The following is an 18,029-nucleotide window of genomic DNA, read 5'->3' as shown; positions in this document are numbered from 1 at the left end:
GGGCAGGGGTGTGTCCGGCTCTACACCACACTCCTCTCCTCTCCCTCCACCTGGAAGGAAACATACAGGAGAAAACATGGCTGCAGACACAGGGCGCCTGGCACCATAGGGACCAAGGTCTGTGCAGGGACAGCCCCAGGCCACCCACAGTGACCCTGAGGAGTGGCCTGCCCTCCAGGAGACCAGCTACACGGGACAAATATGCTTTGCATGAAAAACAAGCCCCAAGATGTCAGGGAGCCAGGAGGAGGGCTTCAAAGCCCTCAGTTCACTCCCAGTGAGAACCATCTGAGCATGGGGAAGAGCCACACTCCTGGGCTCCAAGACAAAACAGGTGCTCAGGCTCCTGGGAGGCGTCCCGGCAGGAAAATGCAGATGCCCAGGCTCCTGGGAGGCGTCCTGATGGGAAAATGCAGCTAGTCCCCTCACTACGACTGCAGCTTCACTCACCCACTGTGTCCAAGCCGGGTCTCTGGGTGCCGACGGGCAGCTCCGAGGCCAGACTCTCCCCGATGTACTTGTTCTGGGAGTTGAAGCTGCACACAGGGGTGTGACAAGGAACGGGGGGCAATGGCCCTCCGTTCACAATTTCACCAACCGACACCGTCAGCTTCCTGGTAATAAACACCGACTTCCTGGTCTTGGATAATCCCTCTGGTTCCAGGAATGCGGCCCGGTTCAGCTCCACACAGCTACGCAGACCACAAGAAGACCCCAGAGGGGCGTCACCAAGGGAGAAGGCAGCTTCACCCTCAGTGCCCCGCTGAGTGCTGCAAGCCCCTCAGGCGTCACCACAGCCATGTATAAATAACAGAAAGCAGAGGCCTGGGTCCCACTGCCGCACCCTGGAGCCTCTGTAGGTCCCTGGAACCACTGAGCCCAGCATGTTAACAGACGCACGCTGACTCACTCCTGCCTCCTTGCTGGCTCACCCAAAACCACCTTGTTTTGTGAGGCAGAACGGGAAGGAGGAGACAGGCAGCGGGCAGGTGAGGAGTTACAGGAGGCAGGGTGGGGACCCAGGCACTGGGTATGGAGTGTAAGCTGCGGGTTTCTGAGACAGCGTCTGTGAGTCTCACCACTCTGACTACTAAGTACCGGAGAAGACTCCAGCCTGGCCTGCGGGTGCCTCCATCCCCACCGTCACACGCTGCCCGTCATTGGCTGGCAAAGGCAGTCAAGGGAAAGAATAAGGAAGGTCCTAACTTCTATCTTTAGGTTCGTTGGCAACTCATGAAAAGGACTGATTCTGGAGTCACAAAGAACTTGGTCTGAGCCCTCAATGTGCAGACAGCCAGGGTGTGACCTTCGGAACACCCCCAGCCATTCTGAGTCTCATGTGTTCACCTGCATGGCAGGGGGAATGCACCTTCTTCAAGTCAGGCAAGCAGAGAGTCCCTCACAGTCCTTTATCAGAATTAACAAGAAAAAAGGAGACAGGGGCCCCGCAGTTCCACTCTTAGCTCTTACCCGTCGGAAACGGTGAGGCCGTGGCAGGTGAGGAAGTCGGTCGCCTCTTCGCAGTCTCTGAACAGCAGCATGCGCACCACGCCATCCAGGGGAAAGACGGTGGCTCGCTGTGTGCTCACCGTGTACGCGAAGTTGAGCGCCCGGAGAGCATCCTTGCGGATCTGAAAGGAGGAGCCAGATCACTGCAGTCTCAGAGGAAGGCCCAGTCAGACACTTGCAGTCAGCCCATGACCACAGACATGGCCAGCATGGGGGGCATGGGCTCCTCCTGGGCTGAGTCTACCAGAAGGCGCTTTGGCAACATGAAACCCCAGCTTAGAGATCGTACGCGTTCTGCTCGGGGCAATGCTCAGGAATGCGTGCCAAGCAAACACTCTCATAGAGAAGGATGGCTTGTGAAAGTTTTATTTATAAGAGAAATCATGAAACAAACTGTCTACCAACAAGGCCAGGTGAAGTCAGCTGTGCAGCATCCACATGATAAAATGCCAGGAAGGTGCTACAGAGGACCCCAGAGACCATGGAATGCCAGCAGGAAACCAACCCCGTGGAATGACATATAATAGTTGGAGACAACTGTTCATGGCATTCTAACAAGAGCCTTTAAAAAAAGAAGACAGAGGCCAGGTGCAGTGGCTCACACTTGTAATCTCAGCACTTTGGGAGGCCAAGGTGGCAGGATCGCTTGAGCCCAGGAGTTCAAGACCAGCCTGGGCAACATAGCTACATCCTGTTCTCTAAAAAAAAAAAAAAAAAGGTTTAATTAGTGGGGCTTGGTGGCATGCACCCGTGGTTCCAGCGACATCGGAGGCTGAAGTGGGAGACCTGCTTGAGCCCAAAAGGCTGAGGCTGCAGTGAGCCTTGATCACACCACTGCACTCCAGCCTAGGTGACAGAGTGAGAACCAGTCTCTTAAAAAAAAAAAAAAAATGGGGCTGGGTGCAGTGGCTCATGCCTATAATCCCAGCACTTTGGGAGGCCAAGGTAGGCAGGTCACTTGAAGCCAGGAGTTTGAGACCAGCCTGGCCAACATGGTGAAACCCCGTCTCTCCTAAAAATACAAAAATTAGCTGGGTATGGTGGTAGGCACCTGTGATACCAGCTACTAGGGAGGCTGAGGCAGGAGAATCGCTTCAACCCGGGAGGTGGAGGTTGCAGTGAGCCGAGATCACACCACTGTACTCCAGCCTGGGTGACAGAATGAGACTCCATCTCAAAAAATTAAATAAATAAAAATAAAATTAAAAATAGACAAAGGAAAAACATGAAAATGCTAAGAAAAATTATGCTTGAGTGCTGGGACTTTGGTGCCTAAGCTGTTAGTCCTCTTCCAATGTTCTTGAATTCAACCAACATTGATCGAGCATTTGCTCTGTGCCTGGCACCGTTTTTAACGCTGAGAGTTCAACAGTGAACAAAAACAAACTCCCTGTCCCCATGTAGCTGACATGCCAGGGGAAAGACCAGTGCAACAGAAAACGAACTCATCAAACACACAGAACGGTGATTCAGTGTGGCAGATGGGCAGGGAGAACGGGGAGCACTGGTGGGGGCCCTGCTGAGGGCGGCAGCCAAGCCTCACCTGGCCTCAGGGAGGTGGAGACAGCGCCGTGCGGCTATGCGAGTGCAGAACAGCAGTGGGAGCAGCAAGCACAAAGCCCCTGAGCAGGAGTGCACGGGGTTGCGGGGACAGGAGGCTGCCTCTGTGCGCCACTGCTGGTGAACAGTTTTTCTAAAGAAAAATACCTGAATATCTCTTTTGTTTAAAGCTATTAAAAATGGCCAGGCAAGGTGGTTCACGCCTGCAATCCCAGCACTTTGGGATGCCAAGGCGGGTGGATCACCTGAGGCTAGGAGTTCGAGATCAGCCTGGCCAACATGGCAAAATCGCGTCTCTACTAAGTTAGCTGGGCATGGTGGTGGGCTCCTGTAATTCCAGCTACTCAGGAGGGAGGCTTAGGCAGGAGAATCGCTTGAACCCAGGAGGTGGAGGTTGCAGTGAGTAGAGATCGCGCCACTGCACTCCACCCTAGGCAACAGAGCGAGACTCCATCTCTAAATAAGTAAAATTTAAAATGGTCAACATTCTACTAACACTCAATCATCATGTATACAATATTAACTATACTTTTTTAATTTTTTTTTTTTTTTTTTTTTTTTTTTTTGAGAGAGAGGGTCTCTGTCACCCAGGCTGGAGAGTGCAGATCTTGGCTCACTGCAGCCTCAACTTCCCGGGCTCAAGCAATCCTCCCACCTCAGCCTCCCAAATAGCTGGGACTACAGGAGCATCCCACCACACCTGCCTGGCTGATTTTTTTTTTTATTTTTAGTAAATAAAAAAAAGCCCAAGCTGTTCTTGAACTCCTGAGCTCAAACAATTCTCCCACCTCAGTCTCCCAAGGTGCCAGGATGACAGGTGTGAATCAAAGCACCCAGTCAAAATTAACTACAAGTGGCAAGTTGTGGAAACCCTTTTCCTTTACTCCAGAGTATCAGTTCTGTTTGGAAACCTGCAGATCTGACAACAAGGAGCAAACCTGCAAAAGACCCTCTAACCGTGACATGACTGTGGATTTAGTCACTGTTTACAGAAGGCCCTGATATGTGACCAAAGAAATGACCTGGAGCCACAGACTGACCTAGGCAGGTCCTGAGATCTCCCAGGCAGCATCCTCCCCACGCAGTGATCACTACGGGCTTGTGGCAAGGAATCCAGGCAGCCTCGTTGACGCCACTGCCGGAATGGGCAGCAGAGTGCGTGCGAGGTAAGGTGGCACTCTGCACGGTGGGCCGTGGTCCTGGTGACATCGCACTGAACGCAATCATGCAGGGCCTAGAACAGCAGGTGCCACAGGGGCTGCTCTGTCCTCATCCCCAAGTCCCATGGAACTGGAATAAAAGAACTGACTGGAAACCCCAAGACACAGAATTTACTCTGCGCAAACCTCAGGGGAGGGACTGGCCTTCCCATTGCTTCTGCAACCCTAGCACGCGGCAAAGCAGACACTGAGGCACCCACCAAAGGAACTTAGCGCCACCAGCCTCACTCCAGAAACTTCAATTTAAAACACAAAGCATTTCAAAGTCAGGGACTGTGTGCGTATGAACCATTTCAAAGTCAGGGACTGTGTGCATATGATAAGAGATTTTTGCTTTTCAGTTAGTTTTCATGGATGATGACAGTGCTGAATTCCTTTTTTTTTTTTTTTTTTTTTTTGAGATGGAGTCTCGCTCTGTTGCCCAGGCTGGAGTGCAGTGGCCGGATCTCAGCTCACTGCAAGCTCCGCCTCCCGGGTTTACTTAAGCCATTCTCCTGCCTCAGCCTCCCGAGTGGCTGGGACTACAGGCACCCCCACTTCACCCGGCTAGTTTTCTGTAATTTTTTTTAGTAGAGACGGGGTTTCACCAGGTTAGCCAAGATGGTCTCAATCTCCTGACCTCGTGATCCACCCGTCTCGGCCTCCCAAAGTGCTGGGATTACAGGCTTGCGCCACCGCGCCCGGCCTACAGTGCTGAATTCATATTATGTTTCGCTAAAGAGATTTTTCTCATTTGAACCATAGAACAGTGTTTTCCATTTCACAGCCTTTCCGGATGGAGACCAACAGTGATAAACCCCTATAAAACAGGGCAACACCAGTAACCCCTTCGTGGGGCTGCTGCCAGGGAGACACGTCATCAGCCTGAGACCTGCTTTGAAAAGCCTGGAACAGGAAAGCACTCGAATAGCACAAGAACCACCCCGTCTTCCAACTCTGCAAGCTCAGCTCGTTTACTCACCTGACTGAAGTAACAGTGTAAAAGACAAGCATTCAGGTAAGAAGCTGACTGGACCAGTTTGAAAAATCTCACAAAATTATTACTGTTCAATGCAGCAAAAGCCTGAACAGCAAATTTCACCTCGGAGGAGTTTCTAACAGCAGGATGGAACTGTTGTACTTCTCTGTTAATTAAAGGAGAGAAAAGGGGTTGGAATGTTAATTTTAATAAGACAAAATTTTCACGAAGATAGATCTGATAAATAAAAACTTCGCTGGCCAGATGCAGTGGCTCACGCCTGTAATCCCAAAATGTGGGGAGGCCAAGGTGGGAGGATCGTTTGAGCCCAGGAGGTTGAGGCTGCAGTGAGCTGTGATCGCATCACTGTACTCCAGCCTGGGTGACAGAGCAAGACCGTTTCAAGTAATAACGATACTGGATTTCAACCATACTGAGAAGGAGGGTCTTACTGGTAAAATGTGCCGTTAAATTCAGTTTACTAACTTCAAAGCTACCACGCTTGGGCTGGTTTGACAAAGGTTTCTTTCCAAACAATAATGAATAAACAAATTCAAAAAGCAATTTAGGCATCAGTTATCAAAAAGTTAAAGTAATGCCAATCGACTGTCAGCTGTGCTGGGTGGTAAAGTCTAAAAAACAGAAAACTTAACACTTTTTGTTTAGAAATGAACTGATTTTGACTGAATTATTCGTGATGAAGAAATGCTTGTCGTGTAGAAAAAGACAATATAGCAATCTTTCATAACCAGTTTTTTTTTTTTTTTGAGACAGAGTCTTGCTTTATCGCCCAGGCTAGAGTGCAGTGGCGCAATCACAGTTCACTGCAGCCTCAACCTCCTGGCCTCAAGCAATCCTCTCATCTAGGCCTCCCAACATGCTGTGATAACAGGCCATGGGCCACCACACCTGGTCTTTTTTTTTTTTTTTAAGAGATAGGGTCTTGCTTTGTCACCCAGACTGGAGTGCAGTGGCATGATCACAGCTTACTGCAGCCTTGACCTCCTGGGCTCAAGGGATCCTCCCACCTCAGCCTCCCCAGTAGCTGGAACTACATGCGCACATCACCACACCTGGTGTTTTTGTTGTTTTTGTTTTTGTTTTGTAGAAGGGTCTCACCATGTTGCCCACGCTATACAAGGCTTAATTTTAAAATTTAAAATCAGACGGCACGGAGGCTCATACCTGTAATCCCAGCACTTTGGGAGGCTGAGGCAGGTGGATCACCTGAGGTCAGGAGTTCCAGACCAGCCTGGCCAACATGGCGAAACCCTGTCTCTACTAAAAATACAAAAAAACTGGCCGGGCGCGGTGGCTCACGCTTGTAATCCCAACACTTTGGGAGGCCGAGGTGGGTGGATCACGAGGTCAGGAGATCGAGGCCATCCTGGCTAATATGGTGAAACCCCGTCTCTACTAAAACTACAAAAAATTAGCCAGGTGTGGTGGCGGGCGCCTGTAGTCCCAGCTACTCCAGAGGCTGAGGCAGGAGAATGGCGTAAACCCGGGAGGCGGAGCTTGCAGTGAGCTGAGATCGCGCCACTGCATTCAAGCCTGGACAACAGAGCAAGACTCCATATCAAAAAAAAAAAAAAAAATTAGGTGGGAGTGGTGGTATGTGCCTGTAATCCCAGCTACTCGTGAGACTGAGGCAAGAAAATCGCTTGAACCCGGTAGGCGGAGGTTGCAGCGAGCCGAGATCACACTACTGTACTCCAGCCTGGGCAACAGAGCAGGACTCGGTCTCAAAAATAAAATAAAATAAAATAAAAATTTAAAATCAATCACACATCTAGATATTCTGCCACACAGTTCTTGAGGAAAATACGAAACTAAAAAAAAAGAGGTCCACCATTGATAGGAGAATCTCAGAACTAAAGGGAACACTGGCCACCATCAAGCTCGGCTTACCACCACCACAAGCAGAGGGCCAGAGAGCTCGCCAGTAAGTGTCTAATTATGGCTCAGACCAGGGTTTTATATTCATTCATTCTCACTACCCCATTCTTAGCATTTTTGTTTCACACAATTTTTTCCTCTCTTATTACTTAGATCTTTGACAAAACTACCTGGAAACAGGGAACTGCTGACAACCTGGAACTCCCTCTCCTGGTTCACTCACCTGTCTCATGAGGAGGATTCCTTCCTCATGTTCTCACTGGTGAGGAGAAACTGTTCTCAGAAATGAACATGTGGGGCCTACGTCAGATGTGCTGGTCCCAGGGCACACCCCCATCACTCTTCCCCCAGCTCAGCTCAGCCGAATGCACAGCCAGACCGAGGTCCTCTACTACCATCCCAACATCTGCTAACAGAGAGAACGCAGCACTGCTGGCTACTGCCAATCCTGAAAGCTCTTCTCCTGTTTAAAGCCACCTTAGGGCAACTTTTGGATGTGAAGATTCACCTTAGGATGTCTCCCTTGTTGAGACTGAGCAGAACATTGTAGCCCTGGAACTCCGCTTCGCTGGCACAGAAGACGCCCTTGTTTCTCAGGTCCTGGTACATCTCCTTCAGGCTCTGCAGGCACTTGGTCATGTTCTCATTATTGATCTTGGCATCAAAGGAGGACATGGGCTCCTCACACATGAAGTGGGCACAGTGGATGTGAAACCGGGTGCACTTCTCAATCAGGGACACCGTCAGGGGGTCGCAGAGGTGCTGCTGTGTGATATCCTGGCCACAGGCGAGGGGGAGGATCACACACACATTCCCATGCAAAGAGGCAACTGTGAGAAAGATCATGCTGCGACCTCAATTTCTCACATTTCAATTTGAAACAAAGCCCATGATGCACATTTTAATAGGACTTTGTAGTGACTTAAATAAAAGTCCTTGGGTTTTTTGTTTTTTTTTTTTTTTTTGAGACAGACTCCAGGCTGGAGGCGCAGTGGTGCCATCTTGGCTAACCACAACCTCCGCCTCCTGGGTTCAAACAATTCTCCTGGCTCAGCCTCTCGAGTAGCTGGGATTACAGGCGTGTGCCACCACGCCAAGCTAATTTTTACATTTTCAGTAGAGACGGGGTTTCACCATGTTGGCCAGGCTGGTCTCAAACTTCTGACCTCAGGTGATCCACCCACCTCGGCCTCCCAGAGTCCTGGGATTACAGGCCTGAGCCACCGCACCCGGCCCACAAAAGTACATTTTTGTTACAGATAAAATATATAACAGAGTAAAATAAAAGTAACTATCAGTTTGACTTTGGAATTTGCATGCATTTTTTAGTGTCCAGGTTGGAGGCAGCCAATACCTTCCGTATGCCACGCGTGCGGTTCCACACGAAGTCGTACCAGTCGCGCAGGCTGCCCTCCTTCTGGTCCATGATCTGGGTCACCAGGTAGTCCATGGTCCTGCTGAGCACTGGCAAGGGCCGCAGCTCGTGGGGCAGGGGCTCCTCCTGATCCGCCGAGGACCGACTGTACTCTTTCACGGCTGCTGCGTGGTCCACCTAGAGACATGATGCAGAGACAGGCTGCCCATGTGGCATACCTCGGGCCAGGCATACTTATGCCTGAAAATGAGGGGGAAAATCACATACACGCCCACACAAGATCAGTATTTGAGAATATATTTTTTCAACATAAAATTTCTGTTAAAAGGTGACAATCAGAATTCAAAGACAAATTGAGAAATGTGACTTTGGCAAATATGACAAGGAGTTAAGATACGAGCACGTCACGACAAACAGGAGGAATGTAAGTGAAGGCACATCTGCCAGGCTCCAAAGCAGAGAGACGGGACAGGAAAGGGCCTCCAGCATTTAAAAGGTCTCAGGTCTGCTCACACACCCGGTTAAGTCTACACAGACCAGAAGTGAAACAGAGACAGGCAGTGAGGACTGCTGAGGGCACAGCAGCAGGGGCCAGCTGCCCACCTGGGGCCAGGAGCTACATCTCCCACCTCAAAAGGAGGCCGAAGACGTGGCCAAGGGAAGAGGCAGAGACGTACACAGGATGAGCCCCTGAGTATTGCCCTCTCTTGGCGCAGGGGCCCTACAGTGACACAAGTTGCTGGGCTGGGGACCCCAAACCAGGCGAAGGGTGTATAAAGCCACCAGCCAGGAAGTGGAGGAGGAGCCCACAAGCAAAATTCACAGAGTCCAAAAGGATCTGTATTGGTGCAGCTTTCTAGGGAACTAATTTGGGAAGATTGATAATGTTCAGGAAAGGTCATACCCTCTGATGCAGTAATTTAATTCTTAGGATCTGAAGAAAATAATCTAAATACCAGAGAAGCATTACATATAAGATGCCAAACAATATTATTAATAGAACTAAAAATTTAGAAACAGCCTATCTACTAATGGTAAAAATGCAGTTTTGACAGAGCTACTAATAAAATAATATGCTGTCATTTTTAAATGCTCATAGTTTACCCTAACAAAGGAAAATGTTCATGACATAATTTTTTTTTTTTTTTTTTTGAGATGGAGTTTCACTCTGTTGCCCAGGTTAGAGTGCAGTGGTGCGATCTCAGCTCATTGCCAGCTCCACCTCCCGGGTTCACGCCATTCTGCTGCCTCAGCTTCCCAAGTAGCTGGGCCTACAGGCGCCCGCCACCACGGCCGACTAATTTTTTGTATTTTTAGTACAGACAGGGTTTCACCGTGTCAGCCAGGATGGTCTCGATCTCTTGACCTTGGGATCCGCCTGCGTTGGCCTCCCAAAGTGCTGGGATTACAGGCATGAGCCACCACGCCCAGCCTCGTGACATAATTTTAAGTGGAAAAAATACACATAAAATTGTATCTAGAGCATAACCTTGAATGTGTAAAACATAAGCATAGAAACAGACAGGAATAAGATTGTAAAAAGAAAAAAGTTAGCCGGATGTGGTGGCTCATGCCTGTAATCCCAGCACTTTGAGAGGTGGACGTGGGCAGATCACTTGAGCTTAGGAGTTTGGGACCAGCCTGGGCAAGACCCCATCGCTTCAAAAACTACGACGATAACTGGGCATGGTGGAGCATGCCTGCAATCCCAGCTACTCTGTAAGCTGAGTGAGATGATCACCTGAGCCTGGGAAGATGAGGCTGTAGTGAGCCATGACTGGACCACTGTGCTCCAGCCTAGGTGACAGAGTGAGACCCTGTCTCAAAAAAAAAAAAAAAAAAGAAAAACAACTTTATTTAAAATAACTTGCATCTATACCTTATCAAGTTATCATGTATAGGTACCAATTACAGAGTGAACATCTCACAATGCAAAACAGCTTAATATGATGGTTAATAGCGCCAATACCCAACACCCTCTAAAACAAACACCCAAATCAAGTAGGTACAGAAATGACAAAAGCAGCCCCATCCCCTGCACACCCTGCCCCACTCCACAGGGAGATGCAGGGCTCTACCTGGTCAGTCCCTGGGACCACTTCGAATACACTCAGCTGGCTACGGGTCTCCCGCATGTACCTCTCCTTCTCAGGACACATATCCAGGCAGGTCCCAACAAAAGTCCTCGCTTTGTCCAGATCGGTTCTCTTCACCCGAGCTAAGTGACGTCAAGTAAAAGGTAAGAATGTACCACATGGTTAGCACAAACCTACAGACGTGTATTCTCATAATGATAAAAAGAAATTAAAACACACACACACATTACAAAAGAAAAGAAAAATATTTGTAAAACTCTGAGCCTCAGAGAAAGAGGACTTATGTTCTATTCTGCCAGGCAGTGGGACATCAAAACTCCCGAAGACCCGAGTCCACCTCTCCAACAGTCACAGACCCTCACTGCAGATAAAAGCACGGGAGTGTCCTCACTTTCAGCCGGAGTTTTCTAACTCCTGTAATGACCTCAATGACAAAAAATCATGGTGCAGGATGTTTACTAAAAGGATTGACTTGTAACAACTGCAAATATTCAAAATATATCACTATTCTAAAACTCTGCCTCGGTATTCACCATGACTTTAATATAGGAATCATATAATGAAAGTTAACTGGGTTCTTACCTGAATAACTTCTATGATTACACTTAGAATTAAATAGTTACAAATGTAGCTTGCAAGTAAATGGAAATGCAACAACTTCACAACTAAAAATATATACTTGTTTTTATTATGAAAAATTCTAATACCTGGGCTGGGCCTGGTGGCTCACGCCTGCAATCCCAGCACTTTGGAAGGCCAAGGCTGGCAGATCACCTGAGGTCAGGAGTTCGAGACCAGCCTGACCAACACAGAGAACCCCTATTTCTACAAAGAATATAAAAATTAGCCAGGCAGGGTGGCGCATGCCTGTAGTCCCAGCTATTCAGGAGGCTGAGGCAAGAGAATCACTTGAACCTGGGAGGCGGATATTGCAGTGAGCCAAGACTGCACCACTGCACTCCAGCATGGGTAATAGAGCAAGACTCCATTTCGAGGAAAAAAATTTAAAAAAGAAAAATTCTAACACCTAATAATTTCATTTGGAATATAAAAATCACCATCATCAATGATATGATGTATGATGGCAGTTTTTATTACTATATATCACTATATTAAGGAAACATGGTGATTAATCGAAATATCCACAGCTTTTAAAAAAAGGAAACTCCTATAGCTGAATTTTTTTTTTTTTTTTTTTTTTTTTGAGATGGAGTCTCACTCTATCGCCCAGGCTAGACTGCAGTGGCGCAATCTTGGCTCACTGTAAGCTCCGCCTCATGGGTTCAAGCAGTTCTCCTGCCTCAGCCTCCCGAGTAGCTGGGATTACAGGCATGTGCCACCATGCCCAGCTAATTTTCTATTTTTAGTAGATACCGGGTTGCTCCATGTTGGTCTGGCTGGTCTCAAACTCCTGACCTCAAGTGATCCACCAGCCTCGACCTCCCAAAGTGCTCGGATTACAGGCGTAAGCCACCACGTCCAGCTTTTTTTTTTTTTTTTTTTTTTGAGACAAAGTCTCATCCTGTCGCTCAGGCTGGAGTGTAGTGGCACAATCTCGGCTCACTGTAACCTCCGCCTAGCCAGTTCAAGTGATTCTCCTGCCTCAGCCTCCCTAGTAGCTGGGACTACAGGTATATACCACCGCACCCAGCTAATTTATTTATTTATTTATTTATTGTAAAGATGGGGGTTTTGCCATGTTGGCCAGGCTGGTCTTGAACTCATGACCTCAGGTGGTCTACATGCCTCGGCCTCCCAAAGTGCTGGGATTACAGGCGTGAATCACCACACCCAGTTCAGCTGAAATTTAAGAGAATAAAATTGGCAAAGAGGAGCACCTGTGTTTTTTCCTTTTATTTTTGGTCCCTGCATGTATTTTTAGTGTTAATAGAATACTTACTTTTTAGTAGGTAATACATTCACACAGTTCAACATTGTAACAGTGTAAGGTTGCCCTGTCCGAGATGGAGCACTCCGCCATAACCTCTGCCCTTCAGAATCTGCTCCCTCTACAGATAGAAGTCCATTCTTTTGCATCCTCCCACTGCTATTTTATACATACATTAGCAAACATATTTGCACATATATGTACACACACACACAACACTCACTCCAAGAAGACTGGCAGACCATGAAGATCAGACACAGCACATCAGAGGCCCTGAGACTCAACAGCAATAGAGCCCAACGGAAAGGAGTTGCTCCTGCCCTGATGGCACCCAAGACGACGACCTCACCAGGCCCTTAGAACCTCTGCCACCACGTGCCATACCTTGCCGCATGATCCTGTCTCTCTGGTCAAGCAGGCGGTACTTCTCCTTGGACGTCTCAGCCACGGTGCCTATCAGGGTACTGAGGGACAGCACACATGGCCCGAGGCCCTCAGAGCCGTCGGAGGCTGAGTCAAAAGAGTCTCCCTCGAATTGGTGGGCCTTTAGAAGACTTGGCTTCTTCACTGGAGAGCTATAAAGTAAACACCACACTGAGGGCCCTCGTACCAGGAAGGCCTTCAGAGCATTTTCGTTTCTGAACACGTCCCCTCATCTTTCAAGATTTTATGGTCATCTAAAGCTGAGAAACTACAAGCACTTATTGAGTTTTGATAAAAATGGTAATGAACACAAAACCGTTATTCACATTATTCACTGACTTTAATATAATTTTGAAATATTTCATACTTTTGAAAAACAAAATAGCCTGGGCAACATAGGGAGACCCCATCTCTACAAAAATTTAAAAATCAGCCAGGCATGGTGGCATGTGCCTGTAGTCCCAACTACTTGGGAGGCTGGGGTGAGAGGACTGCTTGAGCCTAGCAGGCAGAGGTTGCAGTGAGCTGAGATTGCACTGCTGCTTTCCAGTCTGGGTTACAGAGTGAGGCTCCAAACTTACCACCCCCTACCAAAAAAAAGATAGGCACATTTAAACAGCTAAAAGGAGCACTTACTGATTCCTATCTCGAAGAAATGAAACTCAGCATGAAAAAAATCTTTAATATCATAAGGAAATATTATGCCTACATGTTTTAAAACAGAAGTTTATTTTGATAGGACATACTAAAAGGAATCAGGCATTCTCCCTCAGCTTCCCCATTTTCTAGCTTTCATCATTTTCTGAACTTGAATGTCAAAGATTATGTCAAACCAGCAACTAAACTGCTCATCACAAAATGGAAAGTGAGGAAAATACACTGGCCAAAAGATGAAAAGATGGATTCAGCCGGAGACCTGTCAAAGTAGGTCTGGTGTGAAAAGGAAAAGCCTTTGAGAACAGAGTTCCCCAGACAGATGAGGTAGCCAGGGCAGTTCACATCACGTGCTGACTAACACAACTAACACGGCCAACCGTGTCTGCTTCACTGTGATAAGCTGCACCTACAAAAAGTCATGCTGCCCTTCCTTTAAGTGACAGTTTTTAGAGAAAAAAAAAAAAAAAAAAAGTCATGCTGGAAACTGGAAACTGCTGTAAGTGATTATCAGAAATGCATGGTTTGACCGGGCATGCATGTCTAGTCAGGAGTTCGAGACCAGCCTGGCCAACATGGTGAAACCCCATCTCTACTAAAAATACAAACATATTAGCTGGGCATGGTGGAACATGTCTGTAATCCCAGCTACTAGGGAGGCTGAGGCAGGAGAATTTCTTGAACCCAGGAGGCAGAGATTGCAGTGAGCCAAGATCATGCCACCGAACTCCAACCTGGGCAACAAAGTGAGACTCTGTCTCAAAACAAAAGGAATGCATAGTTTACTACAGCCACTTAAATGCCTTGAGAAAAAAGTTATTGCTTATACATTTTTATGTCAAGTGGAACTGCACTCAACTGCAGTGGGATTCAGGACAAGTTAGATGAGCAAGGAGATTTGCTACTACAATCCTGTCAGGCAGGCAGCGACCCGTCACAGGGCGCCAGCCTGCGTGTGTCCCACAGAGCAGGCACTCTGTGCAAGGACAGAAGTTCTGCTGTCCTAAGTGAGCAGCCTCCCCTGGATCTCCTGTAGCTGCAGCTGAAAGGCCTACACCAGCTATAACAACTGTGTGATGAGATTCTCCCATAGAAAATGCCAAGTGGAAACAAGAAAAAAAGGCCAGCCCCAAAGGAAGGCTTTCTCAGCAACCTTGGCCCTAGGGTATGTGAGAACAAGACAGGACAGAATCACTGCTGTCCACCATCTCTATAGCTGACAGGTACCAGTGTCAGAAAATTCTCTCTTCTGGCTGCAACCACCAGCCCCACACAGACCCACCTCCTCATGGCCCATGCTGGCTGGAGGGGCAGAGCCCCTGCCCTCCACCCCCAGCCATCCCGGGCAACTGGCTTTTGTCTCCTCACCACTCTCCACAGTCTTGCACCCTGACTCATGTGTCACTGCAGGGCGCTATTTCCTGGTCCTTCCCAAATAAGGTCATTAGGAGGGACCGATCCCACCTTTTATTCAGGAGGCTGCTAGCACCAGCCCTCCCTGCGGCCTTGCCAAGAGGAGAGTGCTGAAAGGGTGCATCCTCTGTGCTCGGGCTGACTTCACCATCACCTGGTTTCTTCTCCTTCAGGGAAAAGGGTTTCTTATTGGGGCCTGTGGACACAGGAGGTAGAAAAGAGTTTATGCAATCATAGATCACCTGGTACTGGACTTTTTCACTGTTTCTGAGAAAGTAATATTATTTTCATTGTCACAGGAGGTTAGAGAAGAGCCCAAGGAAATAACTGTGAGATGCAAATCCACTCAGAGCCAGCCTCCCCCACTGGCTGGAGGAAAGGGCTCACGCTCAAAGGGTTTGGACCAAGAGCATGAGAAACTGAAAAGAGGGCCGTGCACAATGGCTCATGCCTGTAATCCCAAGATCAGACTGGGCAACATAGCAAGATCTCATCTTTATTAAATAAATAAATAAATAAAAATAATTTTCTTAAAAAGTGAAAAGAATAATTGAAAACTCACTTATTTTCTTCCTGTGCCAAAAGATAGCCATGTCTTTATGCAAACTTTTCCCCTTCTTTCTAGCCAGGGCTGCAGATGCCTGGAAAACAGTCCACAACCACCAAGTGTGAGTACATCAGGAAACCAAAGGAAATGGGATTGAAAACTCAAACGCAGTAAGCACAACAGACCATTCAAAAGCACCAGGAGCCGGCGTCCTTTGCACGACAGTGATTCCTCCACCCACACGTCTGCTGCTTGCATGGTCTCTGGCTGTGGCAGCAGCAGGATTCATCTCCCTTACCTGTCTCACCAGCATGTATTTGCTCTTCCCTCTTTTTTGTTGTTTTTTTTTGAGACAGAGTCTCGCTCTGTTACCCAGGCTGGAGTACGGTGGCGAGATCTTGGCTCACTGCAAGCTCCGCCTCCCGGGTTCATGCATTCTCCTGCCTCAGTCTCCTGAGTAGCTGGGACTACAGGCGCCCGCCACCCATTCCTGGCTAATTTTTTGTATTTTTAGTAGAGACAAGGTTTCACCGTGTTAGCCAGAATGGTCTCCATCTCCTGACCTCGTGATCCGCCCGCCTCGGCCTCCCAAAGTGCTGGGATTACAGGCATGAGCCACCGCGCCCAGCCCCTTTTTTTAAATTAACAACTTTGCTTCATAGAACCCACAAACTTGGCCTTGTTGGCATTTGGTGAGATGATTCTCAGCAGCTGATCACATATACAGAAACAGTAAGTTTGCCAAGTCACAATTAAGCACAAAAGGGAGCTGCAGAATAACACACACGGGATGCCACTTACTACAGAAAACACACACAAAACCAACCACATGTTAGTCTCCCTGTAGATACACTCATAAAAATGTCTAGAAAAAGGCAGGGCACCGTGGCTTATGCCTGTAATCCCAGCACTTTGGGAGACCCAGGCAGGCAGATCACGAGGTCAGGAGATCAAGACCATACTGGCTAACATGGTGAAACCCTGTCTCTACCAAAAACACAAAAAATTAGCCGGGTGTGGTGACGGGTGTCTGTAGTCCCAGCTACTCGGAAGGCTGAAGCAGGAGAATGGCATGAGCCCGGGAGGCGGAGCTTGCAGTGAGTGGAGATGGTGCCACTGCACTCCAGCCTGGGCGACAGAACAAGACTCCATCTCAAAAAAAAAAAAAATCTAGAAAAATACCCCCCACACTAGTTAACCTGGACTACTCCTAAATAACAGGAGAGATAAGGATGTTCAGTTTTGTCTGTATCAATGAATTGTTTATAAAGGCAATGTATTTAAATATTAGTTATGTCATAAAATATTTAAGGTTCAGCTGGGAGAATGAGCACACTGCAATAGGCAAAAAATAACTTTAAAAACAAAAGCGGGGCTGGGCATGGGGGCTCATGCCTGTTATCCTAGCACTTTGGGAAGTGGAGGTGGGAGGATCACTTGAGCCCAGGAGTTTAGGACCAGCCTGGGCCACATAGTTAAACTTCAGCTCAAAAAAATAATAATAATAATAAAATAATAGTAATAAATAATAAAAACAAGGCCAGGCATGGTGGCTCATGCCTGCAATCCCAGCACTCTGGGAGACCAAGGTGCATGGATCACTGAGGTCAGGAGTTCAAGACCAGCCTGGCTAACGTGATGAAACCCCATCTTCACTAAAAACACAAAAATTAGCCAGGCGTGGTGGTGCGCACACAATCCCAGCTACTAGGGAGGCTGAGGGAAGAGAATCGCTTGACCGGAAAGGTGAAGGTTGAAGTGAGCCAAGATTGTGCTACTACACTACAGCCTGGGTGACAAAGCGAGGCCCTGTCTCAAAAACAACAACAACAACAAAAATGAGAGCCGACACAATGACTCAGATCTGTAATCCCAACACTTTGGGAGGCTAACGCAGGAGGATAGCTTGAGGCCAGGAGCTCGAGACCAGCCTGAGCAACATAGTGAGACCGTGTCTCTACAAACGCAAAAATAAAAACAATTTTTTTAATTTAAAAAATTAAAACTAAAAACAAATTAGGATTACCACATGACCTAGCAATTCCAACCCTAAGAATATACCCCAAAAAATTGAAAGCAGGGACTCAGTTATATGACAATGAACATTATTCACAACAGCCAAAAAGTAGAAACAACCCATGTCTGCCAACAGATGAATCAACAAAACGTAGTCCATCCACTCAAAGGATTATCACTCACTTTATAAATTTCTACTTTATAAATTTCTCTAGAACATAATTTTGTCTATGAGAATACTGAGAAAAAACAGTGAAGATATAAAGCTATACAACATGAGCAGTCCACACTCACTGCACCCTAGAAAATATTATGCACTTGAGACTCCATCTCAAAAACAATAAATAAATAAAAAGAAAGTCTGATGCATACATTTAGTCAGGATACAAACCCAGTGCTTCAAAGCAGTTATCTCTAGAGGATAGGATGACAAGGGGAATTTCACTTCTTTTTTTTTTTTTTTTTTTTTTT

General features: G+C 47.5%; 1 protein-coding gene across 1 annotated transcript in view; it reads right to left on the bottom strand.

The window, feature by feature from the left end:
- Positions 1 to 18,029, bottom strand: part of MCM3AP (minichromosome maintenance complex component 3 associated protein) — a 55,602-nt gene that overhangs the window by 34,721 nt on the left and 2,852 nt on the right. The window contains 9 exon segments of the mRNA XM_011996837.1: positions 451 to 692; positions 1,471 to 1,631; positions 5,251 to 5,413; positions 7,655 to 7,923; positions 8,501 to 8,698; positions 10,600 to 10,739; positions 12,890 to 13,080; positions 15,047 to 15,191; positions 15,558 to 15,636. Coding sequence (XP_011852227.1) covers positions 451 to 692; positions 1,471 to 1,631; positions 5,251 to 5,413; positions 7,655 to 7,923; positions 8,501 to 8,698; positions 10,600 to 10,739; positions 12,890 to 13,080; positions 15,047 to 15,191; positions 15,558 to 15,636 — 1,588 coding nt within the window.

The sequence above is a fragment of the Mandrillus leucophaeus genome, unplaced genomic scaffold (assembly GCF_000951045.1).
Source record: "Mandrillus leucophaeus isolate KB7577 unplaced genomic scaffold, Mleu.le_1.0 Scaffold526, whole genome shotgun sequence".
In the NCBI taxonomy this organism is placed as follows: Eukaryota; Metazoa; Chordata; class Mammalia; order Primates; family Cercopithecidae; genus Mandrillus; species Mandrillus leucophaeus.
Note: the sequence above shows the minus strand (reverse complement) of the source record. Positions and strands in the feature narration are given on the sequence as shown.